Source organism: Saccopteryx bilineata, chromosome 6 (genome assembly GCF_036850765.1).
Source record: "Saccopteryx bilineata isolate mSacBil1 chromosome 6, mSacBil1_pri_phased_curated, whole genome shotgun sequence".
NCBI classification, from domain to species: domain Eukaryota; kingdom Metazoa; phylum Chordata; class Mammalia; order Chiroptera; family Emballonuridae; genus Saccopteryx; species Saccopteryx bilineata.
The window spans coordinates 205,612,228-205,636,675 of NC_089495.1; the positions used below are offsets into that span (position 1 = coordinate 205,612,228).

At 41.6% G+C, this 24,448-nt stretch overlaps 1 protein-coding gene across 5 annotated transcripts in view; it reads right to left on the reverse strand.

The window, feature by feature from the left end:
- The window catches only part of CSNK2A1 (casein kinase 2 alpha 1), a 41,771-nt gene that overhangs the window by 8,822 nt on the left and 8,501 nt on the right, over positions 1-24,448 (reverse strand). For 3 of the 5 annotated variants that reach the window (XM_066234559.1, XM_066234562.1, XM_066234564.1), the window contains exons 2-7: positions 11,229-11,447; positions 8,111-8,222; positions 4,547-4,648; positions 3,994-4,044; positions 2,678-2,737; positions 771-854 (exon numbers count right to left, since the gene is read on the reverse strand). In XM_066234559.1, the coding sequence (XP_066090656.1) occupies positions 771-854; positions 2,678-2,737; positions 3,994-4,044; positions 4,547-4,648; positions 8,111-8,222; positions 11,229-11,329 (510 nt within the window). In that variant the 5' untranslated portion in view covers positions 11,330-11,447. Of the gene's footprint in view, positions 1-770; positions 855-2,677; positions 2,738-3,993; positions 4,045-4,546; positions 4,649-8,110; positions 8,223-11,228; positions 11,448-19,241; positions 19,401-24,448 lie in introns of all 5 variants that reach the window. The other 2 variants (XM_066234561.1, XM_066234560.1) reach the window with 2 other exon arrangements.

The window sequence follows — 24,448 nt, forward strand, 5'->3', positions numbered from 1 at the left end:
TTCTAACAATCATGTAGTAAACTTCTAAAAACACAAGTGAGAGCTTGCCAGTCCTCTCCACAAACCTTGCAAAAGCTCTGCCTCTCCAGAGACACTCTGACACGGGAGGTCTACACGACCTGGCTCTCTTGACCTCTTTGAGCCTGTTTCTTTCCCTCTCCCCCGCCCACCGTGATCTCAGGCCTGCCCTTGCCACTGTTCCAACAAGCCAGGCACAGTCTTGCCCCAGGAGTTTTGTATCCTCTGCCTGGGACGCATTTCTTCCCAAGAGTGCATGTGCCATTCAAACGTTCTCTAATCTTCCCTTTACCCCTTTTACAAGACTGAAATACCTGCGCTGGCCGGGTAGCTCAGCTGCTTAGAGAATCTTCCCGAAAGGCCAAGGCTGCAGGTTCAATCCCCCATCAGGGCACATACAAGAATTAACCAATGAATGCACAAATAAACAGAACAACAAATTGATGTTTCTCTCTCTGCCTCCCTCTCTCTAAAATCAATAAAATTTTAAAAATAACTACGTCTGCAGCATTCTCTGCTGTCCTCTATTCCTGCCTTACTTCTGTCTTCCACATAATTTTTAACTTTCTAACTCACCACCCTCCCCCAAAGGCAAGCTACTTATGGACAAAAATTTTTTATTGTCTGCTTTACACATACATCCCCTGCTCTAGAGCAATACCATTCATAATAAGTGTCTAAAAACATTTTAACTGAATGAATAAACTATCTATCATGTTGATAAAGACTGGTCAGTCAGTCTATCACATTACCTTTCTGTGCTCATGATCAATCATGACATTATGGGGTTTCACATCTCTGTGCATAATTCCCATACTATGACAGTAATCCAGGGCCTGTGGGAGGAACAGGTAAAAAAGAATTAACTTGCATAAGAGTGACTTTTTTTTTTTTAGTTTTGAAGAAGCTGGAAACGGGGAGAGACAGACTCCCGCATGCGCCCGACCGGGATCCACCCGGCACGCCCACCAGGGGCGATGCTCTGCCCCTTGGGGCATGCTCTGCCGCAACCAGAGCCACTCTAGCGCCTGGGGCAGAGGCCAAGGAGCCATCCTCAGCGCCCGGGCCATCCCCGCTCCAATGGAGCCCTGGCTGTGGGAGGGGAAGAGAGAGACAGAGAAGGAGGAGGGGAGGTGGAGAAGCAAATGGGCGCCTCTCCTATGTGCCCTGGCTGGGAATTGAACCGGGGTCCCCCGCACGCCAGGCTGACGCTCCACCGCTGAGCCAACCAGCCAGGGCCCATAAGAGTGACTTTTAGTTAAAACCCTTCCCTTTTCCCTCCATAGTTTTCTTTCCAGCCTCACAACACCCGTGGGAGTCAGGATTAGGACAGTTCCGACTACAGTGCTCGTTTAGAGACCTGATCAAGGCCCCAGTGTCAACCTCATGGCCTCTGAACTTTAGGTTCTGTTCTTACACAACTGTTAAAACAGTCTTCCTGCTCAAAAAGATCCAAAGAACACACCCATCGCATCACTTTCCATTTCTCTCATTACCCAAAGCATGGATTATTTTCACAAACACAGGCCCCTGAAAAGAAGAAAACTGGTCTGTACTACAAAACTGTTATTCAAAGAACAGTAACTCTTTAGCAGCTAAGAGTTGACAACAGAGGCTGTAAACCACAGCCCGCGTATGGCTCATCCACGTTTGTGAATGTTTGCTTAGCTGGACAGTCACACTGTGTGCTGCATGCTGTCCGTGGCTGCTTTTCTACAACAGCAACGCTGAGCAGGGAGAAAGACCCTGGGCCCACAAAGCCCAAAACTAGACTGTTTATCCCAATAAACAAATTTGCCAGTTCCTGATTTATGACATCATATTCAATTTGAAAACACTGTCCAATCTCAAAGTAAGGTGAACCGAGTGGCACAACCCGTTTGCTAATCCCAGCTTTAAAGTCAGCTGATGCTACTGGCCAAATTCCTGCCCTTCCTGAAGGGCAACTTGAGTTCCAATGGTTCCCGGAGCTGACAAGCATACCCTTAACTGTATGAAATCCTGCTTGCTGCAAGACTACACGAGCCAATGGAAAGATCAAATATCTCTACTGGCATAGTCTCTTCAGGGTACTTCTAAAGGTTCAAATGCAGGCTTTACGTCAACCTTCACTTAGTAAGGAACTTTAGCCAACTCTTAGCAATATTCTCATCTACAAGCTGATCTTATGACTACTGAGAGCAAGATATTTGGTGATGTCACTTTAGAAAGCAAAATCTACTCTAAACCAGCGATCTTTAAGCAGACTTACATAATCCTTAGGACAATGATCCTTTGACAGCTGAGGTAAAGTCTACTGTTTTACTTACTAAATTTTAAGTGAAATAAAGTACACCAGAAGCCAGCAAACAAGGAGCTTTTCTTTTAAGTTTGAATAATTGAACTGTTCACTTTTGTAGGAGCAAGATTACAATTATTTAAGGGACCCCACTCTTCTAAATACTCTTTCCAAAGCATTCTAAATTACATTCCTGCTGGATCCTGTTCCATACCCCTTATAGTAGCAGAAGAGTTCTGATGCTATTCACGTTATGAAGAGGCCCCTTCTTTCTACGTATTTTACAAAGCTAACTCACTAGCTTTTCTACAGTCATTTGGGTTCTTTAACAAAGGAAAGATCAATCTAAAGGTATTTAGTGAGTATTCAAAGTTTCCTTACCTTTAGAATCTCATACATGTAAAATCGAATATCATAGTCTGTTAACGTCTGGTATAATTGCTGTTGAAGACAAACGCAACATGTGAGCCATGAAATCCTGCTGATGACAGGCAATTCCTCATCCTTATCTGTAGTCACGCAAACCAGGACTTGGCTCATCTGCCATCATCCCAGGTTCTAGCTCAATACCAGCCTCTATTTCTCCAACATAGCTTTCACTTAAATAAACACTTGAGCCTCTAACTCTATATGCAAAAGTCAAGACTTTCTTAGGTTGTATTCCTGAAGCTACAATCCACTGGTGGACATATGTCACTTTAAGCAATATGCATCAATATACATTTGCAAATGAGTTTGCTTTTCGTTGACCTCCAGACCATCTCATAAAAGGCATTCTGACATATACACAGCCTCCCTAGAAAGGAATTACCCCATCTGCAGATCACCAGTAGATATGCAGATGGCTTGCTGCCAAATCCATTAAGCCAATTTAACAATTATTCCTGTCCTAATTTGAATGTAAATTTTGAAGAACTGTTATGTATATTTTCCAGTTTCCAAAGAGTTATGGTCTTAAAAAAATGCACACATCATTAAATGGTTAGTGATATCACCTAACATTTTCTTTGAAGTTGTTATTCTGATTCTAAAACAGTTATTCCTTTTTTCCTTATCTCAGCAAAAGAATTCACCCAATTATTGCTACCTAAAATTCTTGATTCTGAACTGGTGCAAAGACCAGATACCTTTACAGTCTGAAACCCAAGTGAGTGCCTGTCTTTTCCTACTGCACTAGAATGGAGAGCTGTTTGGGGCAGGCCACTGGACGGGCTGGAAGCCAGAGAGATCAGTCGTAGAGGCATGCGTTGTACAACTTACACCTCCCAGACCCACTCATTCCTCTCTAAGATCTAGCGACCAGACTTTCTAAGGAATCCTGAGGTTTAAGCAGACCTTGCTTCTGCATATACAACACATTCCTTCGAGAACAGTCATTTTAAAGTGAATACTTTGGCCAGATCTTGACTGAGCATGCTATTGCTTTCAGTAAGCCTGACATCAGCAGAAACTGTTAAGTGAATGGTAACGGTGGTGAGAAGTAAACGTACTGGTCACTGAAGAGAGCACAAAACTAATAAAAGGGCAAAATATCACAATGTGGAAAGTGGTGGCTTGTACGGGAGTATTTCTATCTTAAAATTAAGCCCTGTGAGGATAAAAAGAGGAAGGGAGCTCTTCTAATAGTAACACCCCTAAAAGCCTTTCTATATGGTTTAAAAAGTCAACAGCTTCAAAGGGTTGGTTATATATTATACCTTGAAATCTGTGTTGTTTACGTGTTCAAAAACCAGGGCAGGGGTCCGTGACTAGGGAAAGAAGAAGACACACATTAGCAATAGCCCTGGCCGCTTTGACGAGCACAACGTTTGCGATGATACACGGTGAATTTGGCAGTCCTCGCCTCAGTGGTAGGAAACCCCCTAGTGCTACAAACCCTCCCCGCTCTGGTCACCACCACACTTAGGTCACTTCTGGGATGGATTGCAAACAGAAGACATGGAGCTGAAGTCTCACCAGGCTCTAGGCAGCCCAACAATGCGCCCATCGCCCGTCAGCATCGGACCTGAGTTTGCAAAATGGATTAACACATTTCAGTTTCCAGTGCTATCAGTCTCTTAGCCTAGAAGAATAAGAAATAGCCTGTGGGTGGAGGTCTCTTTGAAAGAAAGACCCAAGCTAGTTAAGCGCTGTGACTGATTGAGCACTCTCACAGCAGGACTGACGGTGGAAGGGAACAGAGAGGCCTGCTGTGCTCTGGGTCCAGCGCCGCCAGACCCGGAGGGCCTTGCTAGCAGCCACTGCACTCACCACGGGGTCCTTGACAATGTCCGCCAGCGTGATGATGTTGGGGCCGCCACGCAAGTTCTCCAAAATCTTTATTTCACGCTTGATTTTCTTCTTCTTTACTGGCTGAAAAGGGTAAAAATGCCTCAGTGAGGAGATCAAGTATTCCAGGGTATTTCAACAACGTAACAATACGTAAGTGGGTTACTTAGGAGCTCAGACTCCGCTCTGAGTCCTCTTCTAGCCCTCCACCACACTGCAGGTTACTTAGCAAATGTTGCACTGAAAGAAAAAATACTTTCATTCCAAACCCAAACCTCTGCAGAATTAGAATTCCAATTTTTTTTTAATTGATTTTAGTGAGAAAGGAGGGGGGAGGGAGAGAGAGAAATATCGATCTGTTCCTGTATGTGCCCTGACCAAGGATCGAACAGGCAATCTCTGTGCTTCAAGACCATGCTCTAACCAACCAAGCTACCCAACCAGGGCCAATCATTAGTCTTAATATGTTATTTTTACAACTGTACAAACTAAGATTATAAATGGTAATATTAAGGTATATGTTGGAAAACCTTTTTATCAATTAGGAGAAAACATGGGCTTTTCCTATTCCTTCCTCTAAGTCAGGTGTAGTCAACCTTTTTATACCTACTGCCCACATTTGTATCTCTGTTAGTAGTAAAATTTTCTAGCTACCCACCGGTTCCACAGCAATGGTGATTTATAAAGTAGGGAAGTAACTTTACTTTATAAAATTTATAAAGCAGAGTTAGAGCAAGTTAGAGCATATAATAATAATTACTTACCAAGTACTTTATGTCGGATTTTCGCTAAGTTTGGCAGAATAAATCTTTATAAAATAACTTACTATAGTTAAATCTTTTTATTTATACTTTGGTTGCTCTGCTACCACCCACCATGAAAGCTGGAACGTCCATTAGTGGGCAGTAGGAACCAGGTTGACTACCACTGCTCTAAGTCTATACACACCCAACAGAAGACAGAAGTTTGTCTTGTGAGAACAAGACAAACATCAAGAACGGCCAAACCATCTGTGTGCAGCATCAACTTGTGGGTTGAATGTGGACCTTGGAGTCAAGACCACTTAATGCAAATCCTACTTCCATTACCTGATAGCTGCATACCTATGGGCAAGTTATATAACCTCACCAAGCCTTTCATTATGGGTAAAATAATCAACGAGAGTTCCTTGCTCATAATATTGTTGCAAAAATCAAATAAAATATATGGGAAAATCTCAGAATATGACTGGGACATAATATCTACTCTAGCTTTATAAATGAGCCCCTCTCCACTCTGAAAAGACCACTCTGCAGGGCCCCATGAGTCTACCTTTCATATTGCTCTGTCCTCAACCATCATTTCCACATCTGCTCTGGAATAGAAATCCTTCTCGTTTTTATGCAGGCTTTGGTCCAATAGCACCTCCTCCACAAAGCCTTCCTCCTAAATAGTCTAAAAAGGTGCTGGTCCAAAAGAAATATAATGCAGGTTCGAGACCCCCGAGGTTACTGGCTTGAGTGTGGGATCACAGATATGATCCCAATGGTTGCTGGCTCGGCTGGAGCTCCCCGGTCAAGGCACATATGAGAAGCAATCGAACAACTAAAGCACCGCAACTGCGAGTTGATGCTTCTCATCTCTCTCCCCTCCTGTCTCTGAGTCTCTCTGCCTCTCTCTCTCTCACTAAAAAAGGTAAACAGACAAAATTAATTTTAATATTTTATTTAACAAAATATATTCAGAATCTTATTTTAACATGTAAATCAATACAAAAAAATTACTAATGAGTAATTTTATATTCTTTTTTTATTGTATGATGCCTTTGAAATCTAGTATATTGTATCCTTACAGCACATTTCAGTTTGGACTGGCCACATTTCAAATGCTCAATAGCTATATGTGACCCGTGTCAGCCATACTGGACCATGCAGCTCTTTCCCAGGGTGTCAGTCACTTCAGACTATGGACACACTGCACACAATTCTCAGAAACTGTTTTAAGTATATATCATCTTCACATTAACAGGATCAGTGGTTATTAAACTTTTATGATCACAACCTGGATTTTCTAAAATACAGATTCCCAAGATCCACCCGCATTCGTGGAAATCAGAACCTATATGGTGTTAATACTTAAAAAATCAAGGGAGGCCCTGGCCGGTTGGCTCAGCGGTAGAGCGGCGGCCTAGCGTGCGGAGGACCCGGGTTCGATTCCCGGCCAGGGCACATAGGAGAAGCGCCCATTTGCATCTCCACCCCTCCGCCGCGCCTTCCTCTCTGTCTCTCTCTTCCCCTCCCGCAGCCAAGGCTCCATTGGAGCAAAAGATGGCCCAGGCGCTGGGGATGGCTCTGTGGCCTCTGCCCCAGGCGCTAGAGTGGCTCTGGTCGCAATATGGCGACACCCAGGAGGGTCGCAATATGGCGACACCCAGGAGGGTCGCAACATGGCGACGCCCAGGATGGGCAGAGCATTGCCCCCTGGTGGGCGTGCCGGGTGGATCCCGGTCGGGCGCATGCGGGAGTCTGTCTGTCTCTCCCTGTTTCCAGCTTCAGAAAAATGAAAAAAAAAAAAAAAAAAATCAAGGGAATTCAAATACATATATAATTTCTAGTTTCTTTTTGCAAAGGAACACCAAGCAACACTGGACCTGCACTGCCGCAATACCCACCTCTCACCTCCGCCACCCAGCGGCACCTCCGCCACCCAGCAGCACCTCCGCCACCAACCAGAGGCACCTCCGCCACCAACTAGAGGCATCTCCGCAACCCAGCGGCACCTCCGCCACCAACCAGAGGCACCTCCGCCACCCAGCGGCACCTCCGCCACCAACCAGAAGCACCTCCGCCACCAACTAGAGGCATCTCCGCAACCCAGCGGCACCTCCGCCAACCAGCGGCACCTCCGCCACCCAGCGGCACCTCTGCTACCACCCAGCGGCACCTCCGCCACCCAGCGGCACCTCCGCCACCCAGCGGCACCTCTGCTACCACCCAGCGGCACCTCCGCCACCCTGCGGCACCTCCGCCACCCAGCGGCACCTCTGCTACCACCCAGCGGCACCTCCGCCACCAACTAGAGGCATCTCCGCCACCCAGCGGCACCTCCGCCACCCAGCGGCACCTCTGCTACCACCCAGCGGCACCTCTGCTCCAGCAAGCTAGCTGCAAGTCATGTGCCTGGCCTCTGAAGGCCTGTGTTTGTCACTCCTCACTCTTACATAGTACAGGTAACAAGTTATTGAAAACAAAAGCATAATATATAACTAAATATAGAGGAAATCGGTTTCAGGTAATCAAATCAGTATTATCAGACTCAGAGAAAAGACGGAACCTTCACTCCCTCTGCCACAATCTAGCTGTGTGATTGAATCAAATCACTCCTCTTGCTTTGGTTTCCTATCTGTCCAATGAAGATAATCTCTACTGACTTCAGAGGACACAATAAAATAAAGGTGTTAAAACACTCCAAAAACCCTTTCAAATGCTACTTCAAAAAACGCATCACTGTTACTTAAAACAAATTTAAATTCCAAATATCTCTGAAATTATAATCTCTTGTACTCACCTTGAGAATTTTAACAACAACTTTTTCATTATTTGTGATGTTGATGGCTTCAAATACTTCACTATATTTACCCCGGCCTAATTTTCGAACGAGCTGGTAGTCATCTTGATTTCTGTAAATGAAGATCAGAGTCATAATAATTTTAAAAGTTCCAGTTATCAAGCACTAATTCAACTTATAAAACGTCAATACCAGCAACAGCAATAAGAGGTATTTCCCAAATTGGTTTCTTTGTATTAGGCCAAAAAAAAATGTATGTTTCAAATCTAGAATTAGAAAAATTTAAGCCTTTCAATTATTCTTTCAAATCCCAAACTATTTACATCTCTCCTGGCAAACCATACACAGCTTGTTTTAGGGTTTGTTATGTATGCTTGCCTCCAACAACACAGCTTCCCCTTAGAGAATAATTTTTATATATTCTTGTCCCCTAGTGCCTGACCCAATGTTGACACTTAGCAGAAAGTAAATACATAAGAATATTTAAACTCAGCAACATTTTAGGAGCAGTTGATCTCTCTCTCTCTCTCTTTTTTTTTTTTTTTTTGTATTTTTCTGAAGCTGGAAACGGGGAGAGACAGTCAGACAGACTCCCGCATGCGCCTGACAGGGATCCACCTGGCATGCCCACCAGGGGCGACGCTCTGCCCACCAGGGGGCGATGCTCTGCCCCTGGGGGGGGGTCGCTCTGCCGCAACCAGAGCCACTCTAGCGCCTGGGGCAGAGGCCAAGGAGCCATCCCCAGCGCCCGGGCCATCTTTGCTCCAATGAAGCCTTGGCTGTGGGAGGGGAAGAGAGAGACAGAGAGGAAGGAGAGGGGGAGGGGTGGAGAAGCAAATGGGCGCTTCTCCTATGTGCCCTGGCTGGGAATCGAACCCGGGTCCCCCACACGCCAGGCCGCCGCTCTACCACTGAGCCAACCGGCCAGGGCCAGTTGATCTCTTTTAAAAGAATTCTTTCCATTGATTTTGCAAGAGGACAAGGGGTGGGTGGGTGGGAATGGAGAAAGAAGCATCAGGTCATTATTCCACTTAGTTGTTCCATTTAGTTGTACACTCACTGGTTGCTTCTCATACGTGCCCTGCCTGGAGATCAACCATGCGACCTCAGCGCACTGCAACAAGGCTCTATCCATTGACCCACCTGGCCAAGACTGTGAACAGTTGGTTTTCAATGGGCTTCTTTGCAGATAAGTGACTTTCAAATATATTAATTTGACCTCTTGTCCTCTAAGGCAAGCCCTGAGTACAGTCCATATAATGGAGTTTACAAATTACACTACAGATCATGAACCACAATTGGGGGTGCCCTTCTCTACTTTTACCCATATTTATTTCATGACCCCTAGGCAACATCAGAGATGTAAAAAAAAACAACAAAAAAACCCCCAACATTTTCTGTCTCTGCTTACAACTTAGAGGACTTTGCTCTAAATTAGAGCGACACACATGGTCGTTTCAGTAAGGTCTAAATTCTGTTCACTCCAGCTGGAGATACTGAGAACCCAACATGTAATCAATCAGCCATGCATTTTTCTCAAGCAGCTAAAAAGAAAGTGAATGAACATAGAAGGCAAAAGGTACCAAGAACAATGAACAGCGTAATAATCATGGCAGAGCTGGGGAAGGAAACTCTTAGTTGTGGTTGAATTCTCCTGTGGAAAGGCAGAGAAAACAAAAGCAAGCGTCCAAATAGCACCATGCCAAAATCTCAAAAGGGCTATTTAGTGCCATTTTATAGCAGAGCGAAATACAAAGCACTCAACCTGAACAGAGTAGCTGAAATTTCTATAAAACACTGAGGTATTCTTAGAGCCCAAAGACTGTGATATAAAGGGCATTGTTAAAATTATCAACAATGATAACATTAGTATCGTATGACTGGTTCTTTTTCTTTTTCAAGTGAGAGAGAGAGAGAAAGAGAGAGGGAGACAGATAGACAGATGGGGGAGGGAGAGAGAGAGACAGATGCGGGGGGAGGGCGAGAGATGAAAAACATCAACTCATCATTGTAGCACTTTAGTTCTTCATGGATTGCCTTCTCATATGTGCCTTGACCTAGGGGGTGGGGTTGGAGGGCTCCAGCCGAGCAGTGACCTCTTGCTCAAGCCAGCAGCCTTGGGCTCAAGCCGGATGAGCATGCACTTAAGGCGGCACCCTCAGGGTTTCAAATCTGGATCCCCAGTGTCCCAGGTCTACACTCTATCCACTGTGCCAGCACCTGGTCAGGCGATCCATTGGCTCTTGATAGCTTTAAAGCACATTGTACTTCTTTGTGCAGAGGCAATGTACTTAAGTATTAAGATTCATGTCCAATTATGATTAAAATACACCTCCAACAATTTTGGGAGGCTGTATTTAGCCACTTACAGGCTATCAACATCACGTGTGGACAGATCATATGGGAACTTGGGAACTGTAGCTTTATGAATTTTCAAATGGTTTTCCTTTGCGTTTGAATGTCAAAATGCTTTTATCACAAAAACTATGGCCTGATCCATGAAGTACATACAACACCGGGACAGGAAACACACACCAGAATGAGACTGCACAGAGAATTAGAAGGGCAAGCGCAGTGTCCAGACCGAGTACGACTGACTGTTCGGGATAGAATTTGGGCCAAATTCCTTGTTACACATACCTAGTTTCATGGTAAGGGCAAATGTTTAAGGCTTTAATTTTGCTTCTCGTTAGAAAGAGGACACCTTTCTAGAGAACTGTTTTGTCCTTCAGAATCACCACAGGACAATCTTCTCCACTCAAAAACACTTTATGTAAGAGAGTTTGGTGTTTCCAGTCTCTTCAGTGTTAATTCTCACTTAACTGCAAAGCCCTCAGCTGAGGAAGACTGACAGGTAACTGTTAGCAGCTTTGTATACAGAATATATCAATCAGAGAAAAGTGTAAGAAGAGACTGAAATGACTCTTAAATGATAAGTCCATCAAAACTGTGAATTTGTTAAAGCAATACCTTGCTTCTTCATAGCAGAGGAAAACAAATGAGACTTCAATCTTGAGGTTTATAAACGTGCAGCCAGAGAGTTCCTGACACAAATTACTCAACAAACCCACAAGTCAGCCCTTTGGGTGAGTATAGCGAAGTGAAAGGAAACAATTACCCCCATTCCACCACGTGTGACTCGTAATCCCAGTACTCTCGGGGTCTGTGCGTATTAACATCTGTGTAAACTCTGGCCCTGCTTGGCACGGGTCCCGACATGTCAGACAGGTTGGCGAACAAAGCTGAACTTGAAGTTTGGAGGAGATATGGCAGTCACTGTGTTCAGAGGCAGCGTGGGGAGTGGGTGAGACTTTGTTTCAGACTTGTTTTCTTCAAACTGCAGAAAACAAAATGCACAAGGGCCAAGAAGTTATTAAAAAAAAAAAGCATACGGGAAGAAAGAAAAATCATCTTACAATAATGGCCTTAAAATATACCTTTGGCTCTTCTACCTGTTAAGCCAATGAATATATCCCAATTGTGTCACGGTGTTTCCCTTAACATAAAACCAAACCAAACCTCTATTAGCCCTGATCCTATTCTGCAGAGTAGCTATTACCTGTGCAGTGCCAGTGCACAGTCTGGGAGGGAAAGACGGCGTCAAGGACAGACCCGTCAACACTACTATTTCCACTCCCAGAGAGCACTTTCCTCTCAGCAGCTGCCTGCAGCTCAGGCAGGGCTGCGCAAAGGCTCCGGAAGGGTGGCAAAGCCAAGAGTACAACCCGCCAGTCTGACTCTAACATTTGATGAAACGAGGGAGAAAAAAAGAGGACTTGTTCTCACACATCAAAGTTCAATGTCACTTTTCATTTGATCCAAATAATTTGGATCAAGGGGAACCTTATGGAATAACCAGTACACTCTTGATCACCATTTGAAAGTTACAATTGATTTCATTAAACTTAAAAATAAAAATCAGTAATGTCCTCCTAATTTACTTAATACAAGCGCAAGCTGAATAAAAACAGAAAACAAGTAATATATGTTAGCTGAACTAATTTTTGAGAGAAAATTCATAAAATTTTAGACCTATTCTTTCTACCACACTGGTAAGTGTATGATGCCTTCCCTGACCATTCTCTGAGATTCCTACAGCATTTGTTGATTCCTGTTACTCTGCATTTAGTTAAAAATGTATTGAGTTCTCAGAGGTCATAACCTAAGGAGGACACAGCATCACCTATGCAGTCTTCTGGCCAAGGCTGTGTAACCTCAATCTAATTACTAGGAAACACACTGGGCACACAGAAAACGAGGAAGATTCCATTAAAAGAATGGGGGGGGGGACATGGTACTCTTCAAAAATGTCAATATTATAAGACATGACATCCAAGTACTATGTCCTACCCTTTCCTGTACTAAGGAAGGAAATGCTATAAAAACACTACCGCCAAGATCAAATGACAAAACTGGAATTTAGATGGTAGATTAGGTGTACTGAAGCATGTCCTCACACATGATGATGCAAATGAGGTAAAGTACTACACAACACATATACCTGGGTAAAGGGGATACAAATGTTCTTTGTACTATTTTTTTTTAAATTAATGATTTTAGAGAGCAAGGAAGGGGCAAAGGAGAGAGGGGAAGTGGGGGAGAGAGGGAGAGAGAGAGAAAGCTCAATTTGTTATTCCGCCTAATTCATTCATACATTCATTGGTTGATTCTCTTATATGTCCCAAATGGGATCAAACCTGCAATCATGGCGTATCGGGACGATGCTCTAACCCAGTGGTCCCCAACCTTTTTTGGGCCACGGACCGGTTTAATGTCAGAAAATATTTTCACGGACTGGCCTTTAGGGTGGGATGGATAAATGTATCACGTGACCAAGACAAGCATCAAGAGTGAGTCTTAGACGGATATAACAGAGGAAATCTGGTCATTTCTTAAAAATAAGGCATTGGGCCCTGGCCGGTTGGCTCAGCGGTAGAGTGTCGGCCTGGCGTGCGGGGGACCCGGGTTCGATTCCCGGCCAGGGCACATAGGAGAAGCGCCCATTTGCTTCTCCACCCCCCCCTCCTTCCTCTCTGTCTCTCTCTTCCCCTCCCGCAGCCAAGGCTCCATTGGAGCAGAGATGGCCTGGGCGCTGGGGATGGCTCCTTGGCCTCTGCCCCAGGCGCTAGAGTGGCTCTGGTCACGGCAGAGTGACGCCCCGGAGGGGCAGAGCATCGCCCCCTGGTGGGCGTGCCGGGTGGATCCCGGTCGGGCGCATGTGGGAGTCTGTCTGACTGTCTCTCCCCGTTTCCAGCTTCAGAAAAGGAAAAAAAAAAAAAATAAGGCATTGTTCAGACTTAAATATAAATAAAACAGAAATAATGTAAGTTATTTATTCTTTCTCTGCAGACTGGTACCAAATGGCTCACAGACCGGTACCGGTCTACGGCCCAAGGGTTGGGGACCACAGCTCTAACAGACTGAGCTACCCAGCACCAGTGCGCAATTTAACCGTGTTTAAGGGTACCATTCAGTGGCAGTAAGTACACTCACTTATCCTGCAGCCATTTCCACACCCTCAATCTTCACAATTATTCCCCACCCCGAACTGAAACACTGCACCCATTAAACACTGACTTCTGCCAGCCCCTGCTCCTGATAACCACTGCTCTGACTTTGTGCCTCTAGTAGTTTGGCTACTCTAGGTGCTTCATATAAGTGGAATCATAGACTGACTTTACATTTGGCTCATTTCACTTAGCACATGTTCAAGGTTTATCCATGTTGTAGCATATGCCAGAATTCCCTTCCTTTTTACGGTTGAATACCTCTATGTATACACTTGCCACCTTTTGTTTATCCCAGGGGTCGGGAACCTATGGCTCACGAGCCAGATGTGGCTCTTTTGATGGCTGCATCTGGCTCAGACAAATCTTTAATAAAAAAATAACAACATTAAAATATAAAACATTCTCATGTATTACAAGCCATTCATTTCCTACTGCTCATGTTCATGGTTGTAGGTGGCTGGAGCCAATCACAGCTGTCCTCTGGGACAACACCAAATTTTTATTGGATAATGCATAACATACACAGGTCATTGTATGGCTCTTATGGAATTACATTTTAAAATATGTGGTGTTCATGGCTCTCTCAGCCAAAAAGGTTCCCAACCCCTGGTTTATTCATTCCTCCATCAATAGAAGTTGGGTTGCTTCCACTGTTCAGCAATCATGAACAACACTGCTATGAACACTGTTGTACAAATACTGTATCTTTCAGAGTTCTTGTATTCGATTATTCTGGGTACATAACCAGATGTGGAACTGCTTGATCATATGATAATTCTATGTTTAATTTTCTGAGGAACCACCATATTTTTTTGTGTATTGGCTGCATCATTTTACATTCCCATCAGCAATGCACAAGGGTTTCAATTTCACCACATTCCTGCCAGCATTTTATTTTTACAGTAGCCATCTTAATGGATGTCAAGTGGTATCTCATTGAGGTTTTGTTTTTCATTTCCCCAATGATTAGTGATGCTCATTATCAATCTTCTTTGGAGAGAGATCAAGTTCTTTGCCTACTTTTTAATTGGACTTTTTCTTTTTGGTCGAGTCGCAGTTCTGACATATTCTGGTTATTAATCCCTTACCAGATATATGATTTGCAAATGCTTTCCCTCTACTGTTGCCTTTTCATTTAAAAAAATATTTATTGTGTTGACATGGTTTCAAGTGTCCCACTCAATATAAAACCATTTACACACCACATCATGCCCCCAGAGGCCCCACACAAAGTCATTTTCCACCGTCCCCTTCCTCCGGCTATTGCGACCCTGTTGTCTGTATGTGTGTTATATATTTAAGATTCCGGCTGATCCCTTCACCTTCCACCTGACAGGTGTCTCCTGACAAAAATTTAAACCAAGAGAATACTGGAGAAACTTTATTTTAGCAATTTTTATCATAGTTATTTGGAAGTGTGGAAGAGTGCCCAAGTCCTAGATATCCTGAAGGTCAATTCTCCTATTCACTGTTCATAACACACCTCAAAATAACTTGACTTACAGAAAGAGTGTGTTACCTTTCCCAATAATTTCATTTTAAATGACCTTACTTAATCTTTCCTGTTTCCATGCAATTGTATAAGAGAAGTATGTAAGTGGCTAGCAATTTCAGACCACTAGTTCTATATAAAAAGCCCTCAGATGGACTCTGAAGACACGCTTAAGTTTTGTCTGTTCAATGTTCAACCTAACAGATGCCAATTACAATCAACTATGAAAAATAATCTTGTTAACAAAATTTCCCTACTAAAGTCTGACCACACCTATAACCAAAGCCAATAGCACAGCTGTGCTTGACCTAGTCTTTACAAAATGCAAGGAAATGACAACTACATTAAACAATAACGCTAAAATAGAAACTGCCAAAATCAGAAGTTTATTGAATAAATGAAACATAACAGAACTAATAATTTCAATATAAACTTCTCTTGCCCTCTTCGGCCAGTCTCCCCCTTTAATCTCTCCTATTCCATAGTTCTGGTTTTTCAATCTGGCAGAAAATTAGAGGCCTAGTTAATGGTCTAATACTAGAAAACTGCACAAGTCTGAATGGTCATTTGTACTAATGTATTTTTATAGATTAACTTTCTAGTAGTAGAACTATAAAAGACTAGCGTAGAACTTTAAATTTTAAAAAGTCAAGTCCATTTTCAAATTGTAATACAGTTTTGTTAGTTCTTGTAACCCTAATGTTTATTAGGGTCTCTAGCTTAAAAAAAAAAATCCTCTTGCTATCCCTAGATCAACCAGACTGAATGAACAGCTCTCATAACCACCCAGACAGAACAAAGATTTCTACAGCAAAGGAGGAGGAATGTGCTTGCATGGTTCAGGGCTGCCTACGGAGAGGAAAAGCAGTGTGAGGAAAACAGCCCCTTTTAAGCACTGCTGCAGAAATTGGGTTCTTCCCGGCAATCGGGCAGCACACACTGGTAGGAGAGAGAGAATGTGTGGAAAAGTGCCGGGAGCATCACTACGTTTATGTGTGTGTTTTGTGTGGAAGCAAACAAATAATGAGTAACATGAAGTTACCCTTTCCTCTTTCAAAGTGGCACTAGTTAGAAGACCATATAAACACATAAAACTATCTGGAACACTTGTTTCAAATGTCCACAATTGCCCTTAATTTCCAATACTCTCTTCCTTTTAAATCAAGAGCAGAATGCTCACTCAGTAAGCATTTACTCAACATTTACTGTGTACCAGGAAATGTGTGCATTACCAGGAAGAGATTCCGTCTTTAAGCCCTCTCTGACAAAGAAAACAGACTATTACAACCCTAAGTGAGCAGCGCTTAAAAGAATTAAGCCAGGGTGCTCTAAAGGCATTGAAAGAAATTCAAGTCGCCCACCAACCCATTATCATTCATTCAATAAATATTTCTGGAGTACTTCAACATTTGGGGGAAGGCTGTCAGGTAAGAAATAACATATAAGCTTAATTTTAAAGACTGCACAGGAAATTTTCAGGTGAAGGACACTAAAAGAAGAAATTGCAAAGCACATACTTCAAGCAAATAAAGCATTTTAAAGACCTGTAATTTTGACCCTAAAACTGTCAAAGGCTGGCACACCTTGTCATCCCCTATAAGAAGCATATTAGATCAGCAACCCTTTTATGTGATTTGAAGAAGATTGGTATACTCTACATTAATTTGACTGTTACTGTGTGACTAAAAAAAATTTTAATTCACAATTAATGCAATTCAGATCTCATTCTCTTCCTTTGCCCATTCCTCATACAAATCAGTTGACAGCAGAGGTCAGAGCAAAATGCCTAGAAAGGACAAGTAACCAAAAGGGCGCTCACTCGAAGAGTGACGACAACTTCTCAGTTTTCTGAGTAAGAAACCAAGATTTTTACAGATAATACTCCTGTTTGCAGTAATGGTAGGCTAGGTTATTTGGGCCAATTCTCCCACTGTGAACAACTAAAGAAAATAGGTTGCACACACACACATCCTTCCTCCCTCCCTCTTCCTTTTTTCTCTGTATCTGATCCTTAAATAAAACATAAGCAATTATAGCCAAAAGTAAGAGAAAATGAGAACCCATACAAGTAATCGAGCAGGTAAGCAAGCCTAAGGGGTCGATTGATCCCTAGAAATTAGAATTTTATTTTGACAGAAATCAAAGCCTGGGGCCCTCATAAGGCGAAGAGTCTAATAGGAGAAGCTCTCCATAATGAGCTGGGATTTCAGAGTCACAACCTTAGGGTGAGAGTGACTGGGGGCAGTGAAGATTCAGGGAAGAATTACAGCCCTATGGCAGGCATATCAGATCTGAAGCTTGTTTTAAGGTGGTCCATAGATAAGTGACATGAGTAAGCTCTCTGTGGAGAAAAGTACCTTGCTATGTATGGGCCGCAAACAATTCCTACAAATAATTTTTTAAATACAACATCCAGCTTGTAATAAAAGATAACATTGAAGGAAAAGACACCAAATAAAAACTGGCAGAAAAGAATATACAACAGAAATGACCCAGAGACTCTGATCTTATCTGAAACTATGAAACCACTATGCTCATAGGAATAAGAGATGTTTCAGAATGTCTGCAGTGAACAGGATACTTTAAAAAATAGTCTAGATGCCTGACCAGGTAGTGGCGCAGTGGATAGAGCGTCGGACTGGGATGCGGAAGACCCAGGTTTGAGACCCCGAGGTCACCAGCTTGAGCACGGGCTCATCTGGTTTGAGCAAAAGCCCACCAGCTTGGACCCAAGGTCGCTGCCTCGAGCAAGGGGTTACTAGGTCTGCTGAAGGCCTGCGGTTGCAATGAAAAACTAATGATTGATGCTTCTCATCTCTCTCTGTTCCTGTCTATCCCTCTCTCTGACTCACTCTCTGTCTCTGTAAAAATAAACAAATAAAAACAAACAAAAACCTGGCATTTATTTTTAAAAAAAAAGGCTAGATGTCATCCACTATGTTGCAGAGAAGTCAAAGCTATGGAAAAATAAGTGAAAGGCTTGATATACTTTTAAGTGGTACTAGAAGAAAGGAGAAACCAGGGCAGGACAAAGGTAATATTCTAATACAGGGGTCGGGAACCTATGGCTCGCGAGCCAGATGTGGCTCTTTTGATGGCTGCATCTGGCTCACAGACAAATCTTTAATAAAAAAAAAATATTAAAAATATAAATCATTCTCATGTATTACAAGCCATTCATTTCCTACAGTTCATGTTCATGGTTGGAGCCAATCACAGCTGTCCTCCGGGACAACACGAAATTTTTATTGGATAATGAGTAACGTCCACAGGTTGTTGTATGGCTCTCACGAAATTATATTTTATTATATGTGGCATTCACGGCTCTCTCAGCAAAAAGGTTCCCAACCCCTGTTCTAATAGGTTAACAGTTGAGAATTTCCCAGAAGCAACCCGGATACAATCAAATTCCAGAAACCAACAAATTACAAATAAGATCAATACAAGAAAATCCACAACTAAACATATACGTGTTAACAAAATAGCAGAAAAACTAGAGACAAGGAGAAATCTGAAAAACAAGCAAAGAAGACAGATTACATTTAAAGGGGCAACATGAGAATAGCTGATTTTCCCCAAAAGCAACAATGAAGCCAAGACAGTTTAATACCTGCAGAGTGCTAAGGAAAAAGAACCTGCCAAGTAAAATTCTATATCCAGTGAACCTCTCTAAAGAAAGAGCTAACATAATCCCATCCGGAAGGTTTGAGATGAAAGACAAGATAAGGAGCTGAAAAAAGAAAATTTATGGAAAAGTTCAAATAAATGATGCCTATTAATAACACACTGTGATATGTTATGGTTGCAAGTTATAATATTGGATGGTATTTAGCTACAGAACAAAAATACAATGTATTTCTAAACTAGAAAGAGGGGAGAAAATGAAATGTTAAAAATTTTTTTTAAAAGGTAGAAAAAGGTTAGAGAATACCAGAGAACATAAGACAGAAGTTAAACAGGAATATGGCTAATTATATTAAATATAAATGAGTTATCCAGGTAAAAGACACAGATTGGATTTTTAAAAATCCAAAACACTTTTTAAAAAGAAAAATAAAGCTGAAGGAATCACTATCTCATTTTAAAACTATTACAAAGCTAGTTATTAAAATAGCATGGTGCGCCTGACCTGTGGTGGCACAGTGGATGGGGCGTCGACCTGGAAATGCTGAGGTTGCCGGTTCGAAACCCTGGGCTTGCCTGGTCAAGGCACATATGGGAGTTGATGCTTCCAGCTCCTCCCCCTTTCTCTCTCTCTGTCTCTCCTCTCTGTCTCTCCCTCTCCTCTCTAAAAATGAATAATAATAAAAAGAAAATTAAAAAAAAAAATAGCATGGTGCTAGTAAAGGGATCAAGGATCAATGGAACACAATAGAGAATACAGAAATAGATCCACACAAATATAACCAATTGATTTTTGACACAGGTACAAAGGCAGTTAAATGGAGAAAGGATAATCTTTTTTATAAATGATTTTGGAAAACTTGGGGACAATCATTTGCAAAAACATGAATTTAAGCTTAAATCTCATACCTTATATAAAAAAGGATCTATACCTATTAACACCTAAAGAATTCAAGAAAACCCAATTAAACAATAGGCAAAAGATCTAAAGACATATAACAAAAGATACATAAATAAGCACAATGTTTTTAGTCACTAGGAAATTTTAATTAAAATAAAAATACTACAAATCGATTAAAATGGCTGAAATTAAAAATTAAGGAAAAAATCCTGACAATCAGCTGACAAGGATTCAACTAAGTAATTTGTTCATGGTGGGAATGCAACATGGTATAGTTGCCTTAGAAAACAGTTTGGCAGTTTGTTATGTTAAAATTACATTTTCCCATGACCCAGCAATCCAACTCATAGCTATAGAAATAAAAACTTATGTTCACAAAAGCTCACACATGTACATTTATAGAAGCTCTATTCATACTCAAAAAATGTTAACAAACTGTGGTCCATCATACAATGGAATACTAGTCAACAATAAAAAGGAACTAACCATTGATACAACTTTGATGAATCTCAGAAGCAATTATGCTAAGTGAAAGTAACATTTCAAAATATTATATATATATAGTTTGATTTCATTTATATAATATTTTTGAAAAGATAAAAACTGAGAATAGATTAACAGTAGCCACAGAATAGGGGTGGGAGACTTGGGACTACCAAGGGCTTTGTGTCCTGATTGTAATGGTGGTGACTTGCGTGTTATGGTTATGGTGGTCTGTTTGTTAAATTCATAATTAAAAACACAAAGAGGAATCTACATTGCTTACAAAAATTAGGGGATCAGGGAACATGCAGAAACACCAGTACTTTCAGCCTTTTGTATAGTGTATTTTCACCAATGAAATAAAAGTTGGTTTTGCATCTCATTTGCATAATCAAACAACTTTCTTTGATTTGCTTGCTTTTCAGATGTTCTTGCTTAATAATAAAAAAATCAAATGCTTTTTTAAAATCGCTTCATATTCATTTTGAAATATTCCCTAATTTTTGTAAGCAGTATATTTTACTGTATATTAATTGTAAAAATTAAATTTAAAAAAGGGAGACAAGCCTATTATATCCTGCATCCTAAAACACAGAATAAAGACATGATCAGATGATTGTTTGCTAGGGGAACTCCTACTCACCCCTCAAGAATCCATCTTGAAGCCTCTCCACACCTCTCCAAAATGCATAAAGCACTCACTCTGGAGGGGCACCTTCACATACTCACCACAGTATCACATTCTGTTTACACACTTCACTTTCACAGATCACGAACTCAAGGAACTGGATGCTGATTTATTTCTCTTGGCCTATGCCCTGTATTTATCACAGTGCCTAGCATAAATGTTTGAAGAACTGAATATCAAGACAGTAGTAAATGATATTTAGGCAAACATTAACCTTGCTTGCATATAGACCTTCTCCTGTTCAAATGAAGAAAAGCAGTTTGGCTATATGATGGCTGTATTTGATCTGCAGTTGATTTTCAAGATGCTCTCTGTCCTACATACAAATGTTACCACACCCATCACTAACACCAGAGGTGAAATCCATACTACCGCTTCCCAAAGAGATGTGAAACCGGTCAGAGGGTGAGAGATGCTTCTTTGGAGCCAGAAGCTTGTATGAGGCTGTGTGATTTACCCATGTGATGAGCCCAGTGTCCCACAATCCTTGCTAGAGCTACAGAAACAGTTCAGTGCTTACTGAAAGATATGACCTTGGGAATCACTAAGAATAAATATGACCTTGGATGTGTCATTTCAGCTCAGCTAATTACAGGGAAGAAACTGCAGAATACAAGGAACATTATTCTTTCCCACTCCCTTCTTTACTGTCCTAGAGGTAAATCATAAAGGAGACAACAATATTTCCTGCAGGTGATGGAAAAGTATCATAACAACTAATAAAGGTGAGATGTCCTAGACTTGCCAACAAAAAATAGGCTGAAATCGAGGGCAGCAAACATTGGCTGGCTCCCAACTATAAAGGTATGTGAATGCCTATGGTGCTTCTTGGCACTTACATTGATCACTTTTAATCCTTAAGAAGTCCAAGACCTAGGTAATATTCTCCCCATTTTTACAGAAGACAAATCTGTGTGTCCGTAAAGTTATGGTGCACTTTTGACCGGTCACAGGAAAGCAACAAAAGATGATAGAAATGTGAAATCTGCACCAAATTAAAGGAAAACCCTCCCAGTTTCTATAAGATGATGTGGCAGCATGTGCACATGTGCAGATGATGACGTAACACCGTGTATACAGCAGAGCAGCCCATGGCCATGCCAGTCAAGATGTGGATGGTACAGAGGAAAGTTCAGTGTGCTCTGTGGCTTGCTAAATTCAAATCCGTGACCAAAGTGCAACGTGAATATCAGCGCGTTTATAACGAAGCGCCACCACATAGGAATAACATTACTCGGTAGGATAAGCAGTTGAAGGAAACCAGCAGTTTGGTGGAGAAACCCCATTCTGATAGGCCATCAGTGATGAGTCTGTAGACTCTATTCGGGATAGCTACCTAAGGAGCCCTAAAAAAATCTGTGCATGAGCCCACATCAAACGAACTGCACTGAATAGGTATGAAACTGGGAGAATTGTCTTTTTATTTGGTGTAGATTTCACATTTCTATCATCTTTTGTTGCTTTCCCGTGACTGGTCAAAAGTGCACCATGACTTTATAGACACACTGTAGCTACAATGTCACAGACACGTGATTCAAAAGTGCTCTGTTTAGGCCCTGGCCAGGTAGCTCATTTGGTTAGAGCATCGTCCCAATATGCCAAAGTTGCAGGCTCAATCCCTGGTCAAGGCACATGCAAGAATCAACAAATGAATGCATAAATTAGTGAAACAACAAATTGATGTTTCTCTCTCTCTCCCTTTTCCTCTCTCTAAAGTCAATTTAAAAAAAAATAAAAAGTCAAAACACAAAGAGAAAGTAATTATCTATATGGCACACTGGAATAAATGATCAAGACTTTTAGACCTAAGGTTATTGACTTGGATGCTCTGGACCCTGCAAAAATGGCCAAAGGACTGAGGGAACCAGTATCTCTAGATATCTGTAACTTGTCATGATTTAGTGCAATGGCTGAACATTTCTGGTTTAAATAACCTATGGACATCACGAGCTAAGTAGTCTAAACACACGCAGGTTGGGAAAATTATTTCCTAATTTCCCTTATTTCAAAAGCTATGCAGTCATCTCTGTATCTTTCAAGTACAGCCCAGACAGGACACTGAAGAGCAATCTTCTCTTCTGGGAGATTATTTATTTGGAAGTCAATGGCACGAAAACCCCCCAAAACAACAAACACAAACTAAACCTTTTACCCTACCTAGCTTGGAAGAATAAGCCAAAGAAACAAGTTAGTGGTAAAAGTGAGTGTAAGATCAAATGAAGGTGACCGCACAACCAACAATGTTCTCTCCCACTTACATGGTGGTTTTTCTTACTGTTGTTAATAAGACTAGGAAACTATACAGGTAAAAATGGTTAACAAATTAATTAGCTCCTTGACAGTTCCCCTAACCCACTCTGACCTTCAAATCCCAAGACTCCAATGTACACTGAGTAAGCAAGAAAACCTGTTTAAAGACAACAGTGTTAAGTTTTTTCTGGTTCTGTTAGAAGGGGTTGAATTCAAAATATAAACATTCACAGTAGGATCTGATAACTTATTAAGTTACTGTTTGAGTAAACTTGCAGGATATTTAAGACCTTATAATCCCAACATATCACTCAATATTCTGTTTTTATTCCCATCTACAAAACCTACAGAATTCTTATTTTATAAGGCAAAACACTCAAGTATTTCCATTAAACAAACAAGAACATATGGAGTAACAAAAAATATTTGGGCCCTCTGTGAATTCCATTTCTCCACCTTTAAACCAGAAAAGGAAGCAAAGTGCCAATGTTACATAAATAACAGCAACAGTGGGAGGCTGTCCAATGAAGGTAAGTTGCGTAAGGAAAGCCAGCAGTTTGATATGAATACAGTTCTACCTCAAACACTTGACAGAAGTCTGAAGTACAGTATTGTTTCCACTAATACAGTCTAATGAATGATGGGCAAGGACATCACCATATATATTTTTACCAGGCAACTCAAGCAAAATAAAGTTACAATCTGACAAGTGATTCCACTGGACACAACTCTCTGGAACCAAAAGATAGAAAACTTTATTTGGGACCTACAGTAATCTAAAGTATAATCTAGCATTTATGAATGTATTAGTTATTGCTATCATTTGACTTCCTCTAATAACCAGACCTGGTATGTGATGCACATTCCCACTTAAAATTTTTTTAAAGAACTGATTGGGGGGCAGGGCAAGAACAGGAAGTATCAACTCATAGTTGCCTCTCCTATGTGCCCTGAACTTGATCAAGCCTGAGGCTTTGAACCAGTGACCTCAGCACTCCAGGCTGACGTTCCATCCGCTGTGCCACCATAGGTCAGGCCACACTCTCACTTTAGAAATAAACATGTCCAAAGGTAAAATGGCCTGCCAAATCAAAGGATTAATAAGTGGGTGAGGCTAGATCTGAACCCAACTGTTTAGAATTCAAACCGAAATAGACTGCCACTATAGTAGAAAAATCAGGTTTTAAGAAATGGAAGAAAAACTCCAAGGCAGATGGCTATTTGTATGCATGCTACAGAGTCATAAACACACAGGACATGTTATCTACCTTAAATTACTGATAAAGACAGGTTTCTTCTCTACCTAAGGACTGTATGAGTTAAGAATACGGAGCAAACAAGAAAGCAAATTAGCCTGGCCTGTGGTGGCACAGTGGATAAAGTGTGGACT